This window comes from Myxocyprinus asiaticus, chromosome 3, assembly GCF_019703515.2.
Source record: "Myxocyprinus asiaticus isolate MX2 ecotype Aquarium Trade chromosome 3, UBuf_Myxa_2, whole genome shotgun sequence".
Taxonomy (NCBI): domain Eukaryota; kingdom Metazoa; phylum Chordata; class Actinopteri; order Cypriniformes; family Catostomidae; genus Myxocyprinus; species Myxocyprinus asiaticus.
In genome coordinates this window covers 44,660,620-44,673,067 of record NC_059346.1, presented here as the reverse complement: position 1 = coordinate 44,673,067, position 12,448 = coordinate 44,660,620, and the positions used below count along the sequence as shown (strand labels likewise).

General features: G+C 37.4%; 1 protein-coding gene across 2 annotated transcripts; it reads left to right on the top strand.

Annotated features, from left to right (window-relative positions):
- Positions 1-2,960: 2,960 nt before the first annotated feature.
- LOC127430934 (endoplasmic reticulum aminopeptidase 2-like) lies at positions 2,961-12,024 on the top strand. 2 transcript variants are annotated; one of them, XM_051681070.1, is made up of 19 exons: positions 2,961-3,081; positions 3,539-4,133; positions 4,430-4,568; positions 4,679-4,813; positions 4,967-5,087; positions 5,195-5,349; positions 5,790-5,903; positions 7,289-7,420; positions 7,534-7,665; positions 7,759-7,827; positions 8,007-8,182; positions 8,319-8,398; positions 9,083-9,266; positions 9,448-9,604; positions 9,816-10,000; positions 10,878-11,039; positions 11,150-11,290; positions 11,441-11,522; positions 11,610-12,024. In XM_051681070.1, the coding sequence occupies exons 2-19, from the start codon at positions 3,640-3,642 to the stop codon at positions 11,760-11,762; spliced, it is 2,811 nt and encodes a 936-aa protein (XP_051537030.1). In that variant the 5' UTR covers positions 2,961-3,081; positions 3,539-3,639; the 3' UTR covers positions 11,763-12,024. The 2 variants fall into 2 exon arrangements, with proteins under 2 accessions (XP_051537030.1, XP_051537034.1); XM_051681074.1 differs by lacking the exons at positions 2,961-3,081; positions 3,539-4,133 and adding an exon at positions 4,188-4,334.
- Positions 12,025-12,448: the final 424 nt, after the last annotated feature.

The following is a 12,448-nucleotide window of genomic DNA, read 5'->3' as shown; positions in this document are numbered from 1 at the left end:
TTTAGCTCTGTGAATTCAGCAAGCAGTGAAAAGGATTATCAATTTTCAGTCATGTGATTTCACACCTGCAAAGGAATCTTTCCATCCTTGTGTTACTCTCAAGGGAGCTGTGCCAAAATATGGCTGTGTTTTTAAACATGAACAGAAAGACACGTGCTGCTGCTATACACACTTACATACTTATTTTGAAAATTAATTGAGGGAAAAATAACCCACTTGCAATTTGAAATTTAAAAAGGGTTTGCTAATTCAGCTGTCTCTTCCTTTGTTCCACTATTATTTAAATGTATTTAAATAAATCTTATATATATATATACTATATATATATATATATATATATATATATATATATATATATATATAATTGTGCTCAAAAGTTTGCATACCCTGGCAGAAATTGTGAAATTTTGGCATTGATTTTGAAAATATGACTGATCATGGTCTTTTATTTAAGGATAGTGATCATATGAAGCCATTTATTATCACATAGTTGTCTGGCTCCTTTTTAAATCATAATGATAACAGAAATCACCCAAATGGCCCTGATCAAAAGTTTACATACCCTTGAATGTTTGGCCTTGTTACAGACACACAAGGTGACACACACAGGTTTAAATGGCAATTAAAGTTTAATTTCCCACACCTGTGACTTTTTAAATTGCAATTAGTGTCTGTGTATAAATAGTCAATGAGTTTGTTAGCTCTCACGTGGATGCACTGAGCAGGCTAGATACTGAGCCATGGGGAGCAGAAAAGAACTGTCAAAAGACCTGCATATCAAGGTAATGGAACTTTATAAAGATGGAAAAGGATATAAAAAGATATCCAAAGCATTGAAAATGCCAGTCAGTACTGTTCAATCACTTATTAAGAAGTGGAAAATTCGGGGATCTCTTGATACCAAGCCAAGGTCAGGTAGACCAAGAAAGATTTCAGCCACAACTGCCAGAAGAATTGTTCGGGATACAAAAAAACCCCCACAGGTAACCTCAGGAGAAATACAGGCCACTCTGGAAAAAGACGGTGTGGTTGTTTCAAGGAGCACAATATGATGATACTTGAACAAAAATGAGCTGCATGGTCGAGTTGCCAGAAAGAAGCCTTTACTGCACCAATGCCACAAAAAAGCCCGGTTACAATATGCCAGACAACACCTTGACACACCTCACAGCTTCTGGCACACTGTAATTTGGAGTGACGAGCTTTATGGTCACAACCATAAGCGCTATGTTTGGAGAGGGGTCAATAAGGCCTATATTGAAAAGAATACCATCCCCAATGTGAAGCATGGTGGTGGCTCACTGATGTTTTGGGGGTTTGTGAGCTCTAAAGGCATTGGGAATCATGTGAAAATTAATGGCAAGATGAATGCAGCATGTTATCAGAAAATACTGGCAGACAGTTTGCATTCTTCTGCACGAAAGCTGCGCATGGGACGCTCTTGGACTTTCCAGCACGACAATGAGCACAAGGCCAAGTTGACCCTCCAGTGGTTACAGCAGAAAAAGGTGAAGGTTCTGGAGTGGCCATCACAGTCTCCTGACCTTAATATCATCGAGCCACTCTGGGGAGATCTCAAACGTGCGGTTCATGCAAGACGACCAAAGATTTTGCATGACCTGGAGGAATTTTACCAAGACGAATGGGCAGCTATACCACCTGCAAGAATTTGGGGCCTCATAGACAACTATTACAAAAGACTGCACGCTGTCATTGATGCTAAAGGGGGCAATACACAGTATTAAGAACAAAGGGTAGGCAGACTTTTGAACAGGGGTCATTTCATTTTTTTATTTGTTGCCATGTTTTTTTTTATTTTATGATTGTGCCATTCTGTTATAACCTACAGTTGAATATGAATCCCATAATAAATAAAAGAAATGTGTTTTGCCTGCTCACTCATGTTTCTTTAAAATTGTACATATATTACCAATTCTCCAAGGGTATGCAAACTGTTGAGCACAACTGTATGTATATATATATATATATATATAATAGGCACAGGATGCGCATAAATGAAATAAGATACACATACAAAATGTTTTTGTTTTTTTGTTTTTTGGTGTTATATGTTGTAAATAACACCAACACCAACAATAATATTCTTCTGTGTTGCTGAAAATTCCAGCACTACAGCTTTGTGAGTCTGCCATCAGGCACGCACGCCGGTATAAGCACACGCAGCAGTGACTCTTTAATTACACCCTCCACATTAGACACCACCAGAGCAAGCATTTAAGCATGCTTATGAGGTTTACTTGTAAGAATATGATGTCTCATTGTAAAGTATGTTTCAAAAGTTTCACACTTCAATTTTGCAATATATGTAGGAAATCATGACCACTTACATTCAAATGAAGACTAAAATGAAGTCACATCAGTAACCTTATAACAGCTGTTTTATTCTACATGGAGAGGGTCCGCACATGGGGGCTGCCATGTTAGAATCACATGACCAGCTGAATACTACTCACTTAATCTCAGTAATCGCCCTGTTATTTGACACTTTCACTCATTGATTAAAGAAATCATGGCTGACTGTGAATATTAAATTTCTACAATGGCATCTGAAATTGAAAACTTGATTTTAAATGATGCTGCATCCAAGCCGCTAGATGTCAGTGTTAGTCCAAGATGACACAAAGACAAAAGTTACTGAGTGCATCTTTAATGAGAAAGCATGTACCAAAAAACTCAAAATAATCCACAGATTTAGAGCAACATTTAATTTTTCTGCCAAGATTATTTCCCACAAGTCACTTTTATTCATGTCCCATCATATAACAGAACCACAGTTCAGAATCAGATGTCAGAATCACAAAAAAATTCAGCATCTTGTTTTTTCACAGCACTTGGGCTTGTCATGTTTACTACCCTGACATGACCTGGCTGTACTTGCTTTTGAATGTAGGACATTCCTTTGTTGTGTAACTTGAGCTCCACTCACTGCGCTGTCATTTGAATACTGATATACAGCCAGGTAGCACATGCCCAGAACTTGCTGCAAACCAGGAAATTGTGGGCAGGACAAATGAAAGAGAAAATGAAAGCAGCAGCTACAATTATACAGCTGAAATACAGGTAAATACACATTTTCTGTAACAGTTAAATTGAGTGTGTTCTGAATGCATGTTTTTGATTATTTGGCTTGATGCTTGTCCTACTGTACAAAGACCACATTACAGTGCCACAGATGCATGCAAGAATAAGGGTAGTGAGCTCGTACTGTGTCAGTAGATCTCCATGTATTATCGTGAATAGGGTGCTTTATCACACTACAGAATGTGAAAGTGAAGTATGATGTGCACTGCTATTTTTCCATGTTATTTTAAGCACACTTGTTTGTGTGTGCATTTGAGTGCTTTGTCAGTAACATAAGCTCAGTGTGCAATGGAAAGTAATTGTTCCAGTTGATTAATGCAAGCAATGTATATCACCTATGCTAATTTATTAGCATTATGTGCTGTAAAAACACAAAGAACTCCACTTGTTTACACAGGCACCTCATGTGAGCCTAAACTTTCCTTTCTGTCCACAGGGTACAGTGAATGCTTTTATGTCAAATCATTTCACAATGCAAAAGTACCACCATCAAAATCGACAACACCAGACACGATAGCTGCAAGTTATTTTTTCAATATGCATCTTTTGGTTTTCATCTCGCTCTCTCTGAAGTTACTGTTTTGTATTCAGTTTTCTGAAAGCAGTAATTCTGCTAACGATAACCTGGCAACAAATGGTCTTCCTTTTCCATGGAGTAAAGTCCGCTTGCCAAACTACATAGTGCCTGTCCATTACCATTTACTTATTCATCCCAATCTTACCACCTTGAGGTTCAATGCTTCTGTTAAGATTGAGATCGATGTAAAAAACAACACAAATTGGGTGGTCCTGCACAGCAAGAACCTTAAGATCTTCACAGCCACTGTTTTGAATGAAGAGGAGGCTCATCTGTCAGATAAGGTGCTCCCTGTGCTGGAATACCCTCCACATGAACAGATCGCCATCTTCTCCCCGAAGATTCTGACCTCTGGCGAGAAATACTTCCTTTATTTGGAATTTGGTGCACCATTAAGTGATGGGTTCTATGGATTTTATAAGAGTACCTATAGGACAAAAGAAGGAGAGATGAGGTATAACTAAATTTCTGAAATCTATTAAAGAGAGAGTTAACCCAAAAATAAAAATTCTGGCATCATTTACACAACCTCAAGTTGTTCCACACTTGTATGACTTTCTTCCGTGGAACACAAAAGAAGATGTAACCCTCAGTCACCAAACACTTTCATTGACTGATGAGATTGAAAGTCACATGGGTTTGGAACAAAATGAGGGTGAGTAAATGAGGACTGATTTTAACACTTTAACATATTGCAGATCATTGCTAAATAATAAAACTTAGTTCTATACATCATGTTCTTCCTTAAAGGGTCCTGGCATCCACCCACTTTGAGCCTACATCTGCCCGAATGGCATTCCCATGTTTTGATGAGCCCATTTTCAAAGCCAATTACACGGTCAAAATAAGGAGAGGACCGTCACACATTGCTTTGTCAAACATGCCATTGGTAAGCACATCACACATGCATTTATTTCATCAATGCACAGACCCATTTTAGAAAAGAAAAGCTACTACAATTTGAAAACTCCAAAGAATTATCTTTATTTATTTTTACAGGAACAAACAGTGAAAATTGATAATGGTCTGTTTGAAGATCATTTTGAAGTTAGTGTGCGAATGAGTTCATACCTGCTGGCCTTCGTTGTCTGTGACTTCAAATCTGTTAGTGGAATAACTGCAACCGGAATCAATGTAAGGAACTTAGAGATGATTAGATGTAAGAGTTTAAAGACGTTTAAACAAAGTGTTGCAGAAATTGTTTTCTTCTATTTTCTATAAAGTTTTCATCCTAGATTCTCAGATGAGATATACATCCTGAATTAATTGTTTTGTTTTCTCCCAAAGGTTTCTATTTATGCAGTCCCTCAGAAATGGCATCAGATGTACTATGCTCTTGAGGCTGCTTTGAAGCTTTTGGAGTTTTATGAAAAATATTTCAATGTACTTTATCCACTTCCAAAACTGGGTGAGTTCATTTGGCCTTCTTATCTTTTAATGTGATAAGGAATCATTTATTGGAACTTTTCTTTAGTGGATTATTTACATTGTTGTTTATTTCATTATCTGTGCCAGATCTGATAGCTATTCCAGATTTCCAGTCAGGTGCTATGGAGAATTGGGGTTTGACTACTTACAGGGAGACCTCTCTACTGTACGACCCTTACATCTCATCAGCCTCTGATAAGCTCTGGGTTACCATGGTGATAGGACACGAGCTAGCCCATCAGGTTAGTAAGCTTGGAGGCTGAATTCAGGAACATTACATAGTGAAAAATCTTAAACTGGTTGCTGTTTTGGAACATGGTTTCTTGTTTCTAACTGGTCCAAGCTGGTCATTCACAGATTGACCAGCCACTGTGTTCCAAACACCAGCTTGACCACAAACTGGTAGCTGGTTTGTTGCTGCTCCAAGATTGTCTACCAGCTAATGACCAGATTGGACAGCTATAAACCAGGTGTCATGTTCGAAAACACAGCTGCCAGCTTAACCTTGATTTTCCAGCAGTGTTGTTCAAAAATACAGTATTAGGTTATATCTACAAATAAAAACTCATAAAATAAATACATCATTAGCCTCATCTGTTATGTTCTTTATTTATTACTCTGAACCAAAATTAAATATGCAATGAAAGTGTCTTTGCTATTGTTTTATTTTAATTTTTTTCAGTGGTTTGGAAACCTGGTGACCATGGAGTGGTGGAATGACATATGGCTGAATGAAGGCTTTGCACGATACATGGAATTTGTCTCAGTTCAGGCAGTATACCCTGAGCTTAAAGTTGTATGTCCAAGCTTTAGACATCTCTACTTCCACAGTTACAAACACAATGTAAGGGGCCGTTCAGACTGAACATGTTTTTGTATTTAAAAAAATAATAATACGCAGCGCAACAAATGGAACATAATGTGTCTCGAGACACATTTTTAACCACTGAGACTCGGCATCCACATGCGTGGACATTACATTTTGGCTTCGCTATTTATAATTTCATTTAAACCGACTGATCTCAGTTCAGGAGACTCAAGGCTGTCATTAGGGAGTCAACAACATGGCGCCAATCTCTGAGTTTGGCGCCAATCTCTGAGTTTGTCTTTGGGAGAAACGGCAACAAAACTACATCTGGTAAGAAACCTCATTAATTTTTTACATTAAAGCCTGTTTGAGTCAAAAGAGAAGAGTTTCTGGTTTCATTCGTTATGCCATTTTTTACATTTAATTGATTTATTGTGAAGTGGCACACTGTTAAACACAATGACCACGTATGTGGACTAAAGTCTCATTTTCCTTAAAATATCCTATATTTACAGTGCATTATCACATTGAGAATCAATGGATGCATCCAAAAGTCGGAAAACTTTGCTTTTAGAGGCTGTATATGGAGTTAGGATGAAAATAAGGTGCATTTCAAACTGTTCTGAGACCAGTGCAGATAGACAGCACACTGGAAGTCATTCCCTAATTAGGGAGCAAGGGACCATCCTATAGCTTTCCTATGCAGCCAAGTGCATTCACTTCTAACATCCAGTCAAAAGTTCAGTTTCAGGCTGCAGATGATGTTTGGACCTCTCAACAACATGGAACAATGGTTATCAGTACATAGATTCAGAATTTTTCACACAAAATTCTATTTGAACATGGTTGACAGTGATTTGATGATGCTGGCCATTACTTTGAATCAGAATTATTTATGCTAATTTCTGATGCAATGAATAACTAAAACTCCTGGAAACAATACATTTTGTGAAGAAGAAAAAAATCTGACTTTCTAAAACTTGATATTATTTAGAATTTTACAACTTAGTCCCACTTTGCACAAATGTGGACATTCATTTTTAGGAAAAGTATTTGGTCTAAAAAAGGTTTTTTTCATGTTTATTAGGGGCTACTAGTTACAAATAAAAAAGGAGAATGGAAAATGCACACAGTAGTCACGATTGGGTGTCAGAGAAAATATAGCTGGATGAGGCGCAATGGTCAAAGACATCCGTCTAGAGAAGAATAACTGAAAACAGCATAGACGGATGCACAACTTAACCCTAACCCATGCACAGATGTGTTCGATGTGAACGGCCCCTTACTGATACATTCTACAGAATTCAAACCTATGTTTCTGTAGATAAAACTTGTTTTCAATAGGGACTCACACACTTTTTAATGCATGATAGGAGGATAAATTCCTGGACACCTGCTTTGTAGCTATTGGACGGGATTCTCTAAATTCTTCCAGGCCAATTTCCAGTTTAGCCGAGAATCCCACCCAGATTAAAGAAATGTTTGATTCTGTGTCCTATGACAAGGTGAGAAAACACTCTTCAATAGGATGGAAAAGTGATAATTATTGGCACTTTCAGTATAATACCAGCTCTGGATTATTTTATTTGTTCATCTACTTTGTTACTGAATGTTGTAGGGAGCATGTATTCTCCACATGCTGAGGCATTTCCTGACAGACGAAGGCTTTCAGAGTGGCATAATTCGGTACCTCAGGCGGTTCAGATACAGCAATGCCAAAAATGAAGATCTGTGGGACAGTCTTATAAAAGTACATCACTACTTCATCCACTGCCTTTCTCTGTCATACATTCATAATTCAGCATCATGGCAAAAACTCATGCTCTCTTTACTCTCTGTACAGACATGTTCTGAGGAGGATTTTACAGCAGGGGAACATTGTTACAGCAGTGCCCAAGCCACCAAAAATGCGGTAAATATGTCACTTACATCATAAATCAAATGCATGATCAGAGCTATTTAAAAATTTCAGCACTCCACAAATACAGAATGCAGAAAATGAATGCCATTCTTCACAATGTCTTGTTCCGAGCTGTGACTCTGAGACTGAGTTCACATTTTGAATCATTTTTGGCATTCTTTTATGTCTAGTACCGTTTTGCTGGGGAACATATAGACCTGAAGAAAATGATGTACACATGGACACTACAAAAGGGCATACCACTGGTCATAGTAAAGCGGCAAGGAAGAAAACTTTATATTGGACAAGAACGCTTCTTAAAAATAGTCCAGCCAGATGATCCCTCATGGCATTCACTGCAGGATGGGTAAAAACAACTCTAAAGCATCCAATTAATTTCTTGATGTCTTTTGGTTTTGTCATGGAAAGACCATCACATTTAAGAGCAATAAAACATCCTCTCATACATCTCTTCATAACATTGTAAAAATTATTCTCAATAGCTACCTGTGGCACATCCCTTTGACATATAAAACAAGTCACTCAAATCATGAGATGAAGCACATCTTGGATAAAAAAGCAGGTATGATTGGAGCAAAACCCTTCACATGTGTACAATGGCCCCAAAAAGTGTTTGGACACTTAATCCACACTTAAAAATGGCATTGCATTAGAAAGAAAAATGTCAAAGAAAGTGTCATCTGCAAGCAAATGATCCTAGAACTTTTCTCTGAACTAACTTTTTCAAATGAATTTAAACCAAGGTCATTTTTGTGGATGTAAGAAGTCACTTCCCTTTAAGGTGACAAAGGTGTAGTATCAGGGCCAGTACTAGGATGTAATCTTTGGTGGGGATCTACTTTGATCTTTTCACCGTTAGTCATGGCGGGGGCATTAGATGTTTCTGGAGGGGCATGAGGCAAACCTCCCCCCAGACCTGGCCATGTGTAGTAGAATAAAAACAGGTAGAGATCATTGCATTAACAAAATACACTTACCTTTGAGAACCCGAAAGAGTGAAAATTTATTTTGTCTTCATTTTGAACAGCACATCAATTGTTTCATAATTTCAAACCTAATAAACTTCTCTTTGTTAAATGCTGTGTTAGAAAATGTTCTTGTGGTATCTTTCTTTAAAATAAATGTTGTTATCTAATGTTATGACATTTTTAACTGTGGCTTAAGTGTCCAAATACTTTTTGGAGCCACTTCTTATATTGTACGCTTGTACATACATTTTATAAATACACCGACCTCTACAACCCAGATGTGTTGACCCTGGATGAAGATGTAGACTGGGTGAAACTCAACACTGACATGAATGGATACTACCTTGTCCATTATGATGAGGATGGCTGGAACGCCCTGACGGAGCTCCTGAGAGTAAACCACACTGCTCTGTGCTTTAAGGACAGGGCCAGTCTCATTCACAACGCCTTTCAGCTAGTCACGTAAGTTACTGTGCACTGTGCGGTCCACTGGTCTCATCAAACCGACTGAGATTATAAAGCACTCAGCACTCTCACTGTACAAAACAGGAAATTCTATAATTAATTGCAAAAGGAGCATAATTGCATTATCTTATGACCTCATTTTGTAATGTTATTTTCTTTATTTTGTATTTATCTCCAGTGCAGGGCGACTGTCACTAGACAGAGCTCTAGATCTGATCAGTTACCTGAAGTCAGAGAACCACAATGTACCTTTGCTGCAAGGGCTTGGCTATCTACAGTCGTTTTACAAGCTGATAGAGAAGAGGAACATAGCTGATATTACTCAAAATCTCAAGGTATGAAAAGAACATGATGCTGGATTATAATCTAATTTACTTTCCCTCATTTCTCCACACCACCGTCAAAGAGTCATTCATTTCAGTAAGGGAGCTTGCAGATCCACTTGGAGATATTTCCTGAGATATCAAATCCTCCAAGATTTCTAGGTTTACTTTGTCATGTATGTGTGTATAGCCACAATACAGGATGTCTGGTCTTGTCCTACAGACGTACATCTTGCAGTATTTCAGAGATGTGATTGACAAGCAGTCATGGAACGATGATGGAACAGTCTCAGACCGGAGACTGCGTGAAGACGTTCTTTCCCTCGCATGTGATTTTGGTTATCCACCCTGCTTGAAAAAAGCTAAACAACTCTATGATATCTGGGTGGAATCAAATGGTACAATCAGGTGACTTGACATTCTGCAATTATACATCCATCAACATTCAATTTTTCATACATGACTATTAAAAGAGGAATACATGGCAAATTCGTCACTAGAGATGGTCAAGAAATGGGTCTATGTTTGTACCTGAGGCACAAATCAATGTGAATAATTTGAGAGCTTCTTAATAACAAGTCTCAAGAATTGCCCTGTGGATCATGGCTTTAGATCAGTTACAAGACTAATAAATCAAAATATCAACAGGGTGCATGAAAATTGTTGTATAGGACAAATCAAATTATTATAATTTAAAAAGATTATGACATAGTTTCTTAACCGCTTCAACTCTACGCACCTGCCAGCGGGTCCAAAAGGGGGCACTATGTCGTGAAAAAAGTTTACACTTAAAATGTTCAAGTCTCTGAATGCACAAGTCAGGCATTTGGGGTGTTGTTTGAAAGCTTAGAATCTTAGCTTTTCAAAGATAGCCCTCACTTCTGCATTTATGTTACATAAAATAACAAAATAAGGCCTGAAGTCATTTGTCGCAAATCAGCAACCACCTAGAGGTCCTTTGGTAGAAATTTTAATATGAATATAAAAGTCTTTCAAATAGCCCGTAAATAGACAAATTATATTTCAAATGAAATTCTCATGAATGCAACTGTACAGTTTATTTTGTTGCCCTAATACCACAGTGATTTCTGTAAGACATCAAATACAAACGTCTCTTATGCGTCAATCACTGCTGCTGTAAGCCCCAAACAGCTAGTTCTGAAAAATGTTTACCAATTTTGCCAATTAGTCCACAGTATGTGTAAATGCTGAGCTTTTACATTTGAGTGTGAAAAATTGTCCTACAGTTCAACAGGTTAATACCTGATGGTTTTAAATTATACAGCTTACCCACTGATGTGTCGGAGACAGTCTACATGATTGGAGCTCAGGGTGACAGTGGTTGGACCTACCTCCTGGAAAAGTATGGTGTCTCCATGTGTGAGACTGAGAAAAGCAAATTTCTCTCAGCTTTAGCAAACAGCAAGGATTCTGAAAAACTATTAAGGTACTTCATTATCATCTCATTAAAATTCATTGTACAATACATGCAGAAATATAAATTAGGTTTAAAATCATGCAATGCTTTGTACTTGCATATCTTCATCTTTTCTGTAGATTACTGAAGCTTGGATTGAATGGAACTGTGATTAAAACTCAGAACTTACCCTCACTTATATACATGGTGGCCAGAAATCCAGTGGGTCATTTTCTAGCATGGGACTTTGTAAAGAAACACTGGGATGAACTAGTGGAGAAGTAGGTGCAATCCACTGGTTTTTATTGGAATATAATTTTGTTATGAGGTTAATTAGGTCAAATACAAAGAGAAATATAGTTGTGATTTGTTCGTTGTCATGCATATAAGATGCTTGCATCTTCAGGGTTTTTGTTTTCTCATTATCAAAGGTTTCCACTGGGATCTTTTGGAATCAGAAACATAATTGTTGGCACTGTAACTCAGTTCTCATCCGCAGAGGAGCTGAGTGAGGTGGGTTGGAAATTTGTTGTTCAGAGACCATTGTCGTCCACATTTTAATAGTTCACTTACAGTGCTACTATTCATTCTTTTGTTAAGGTCAAGGCTTTCTTTAAGTCCATCACAGAGCAGGTATCTCAGCTGCGTGTCACACAGATAGCTACAGAAAATGTGGAGAAGAACATTCTGTGGCTCACAAGAAATTTAGAGACCATGAGGAGTTGGTTGCAGAAAAGACTCAACTCAAACTAGAACTACAGACCAACATTTTGGCCAAGTATTGTAGTCCTGATTTTCATTTAGTGGGATAATCACAGAAATGTATGCTGGGAAAATGTTGTACAGTTTCATAAGCAAATCAAGCTCCACATGGCTTATCACATGTTTTCTATTGTTTTTATTTGTTGCTTTTACCAATTCAGTTATGTTTTGATGGTATTATTGGGAAATCGCTTGTATAACGCATGATTTGTTTGCCTTTTTGGTTTTCTTAATTAAAGGGATTTAGAAACAGCTATGCTTTTCTTCTGTGTTTTATACCTCTAAATGTTTTTGTTTTCTGTTCTTTGTCTATGATTAGTCTCTTGACAGGTATGTCTATAGAGTCTTGCCCACCAACAACACTGTTTTCCTATTAAACAGAATGATAGGTTTCCTTCATCTGAAAAATAATATTTTCTAGTTTTTATTTTCTGTGTTATGTACATTGATAACATTTTATGAAAGAATCCAAACCATGTAAAAAAAAAAAAAAAAAAAATGAAAAAAACTTTCATAACATATTGGCAGTTATGTATCAGCAAGTATACACAAAATGTTGTTCAGCAGTCGCAGTTTGGGCTATCTTTGTTAGTATTGATTGTTTTTTTGTTTTTTTCTACCAACATTGCTTTATGCTGGTTTATCATGACTAGCTTGGCTATCACAGTTATTTGGAA

Coding starts and splice junctions, on each gene's coding strand:
- LOC127430934 (XM_051681070.1), top strand. CDS start 3,640: ATGCATCTTTTGGTTTTCATCTCGCTCTCTCTGAAGTTACTGTTTTGT. Junction 5,350..5,789: donor GACACGAGCTAGCCCATCAG/GTTAGTAAGCTT, acceptor AATTTTTTTCAG/TGGTTTGGAAACCTGGTGAC. Junction 5,904..7,288: donor TATACCCTGAGCTTAAAGTT/GTATGTCCAAGC, acceptor AATGCATGATAG/GAGGATAAATTCCTGGACAC.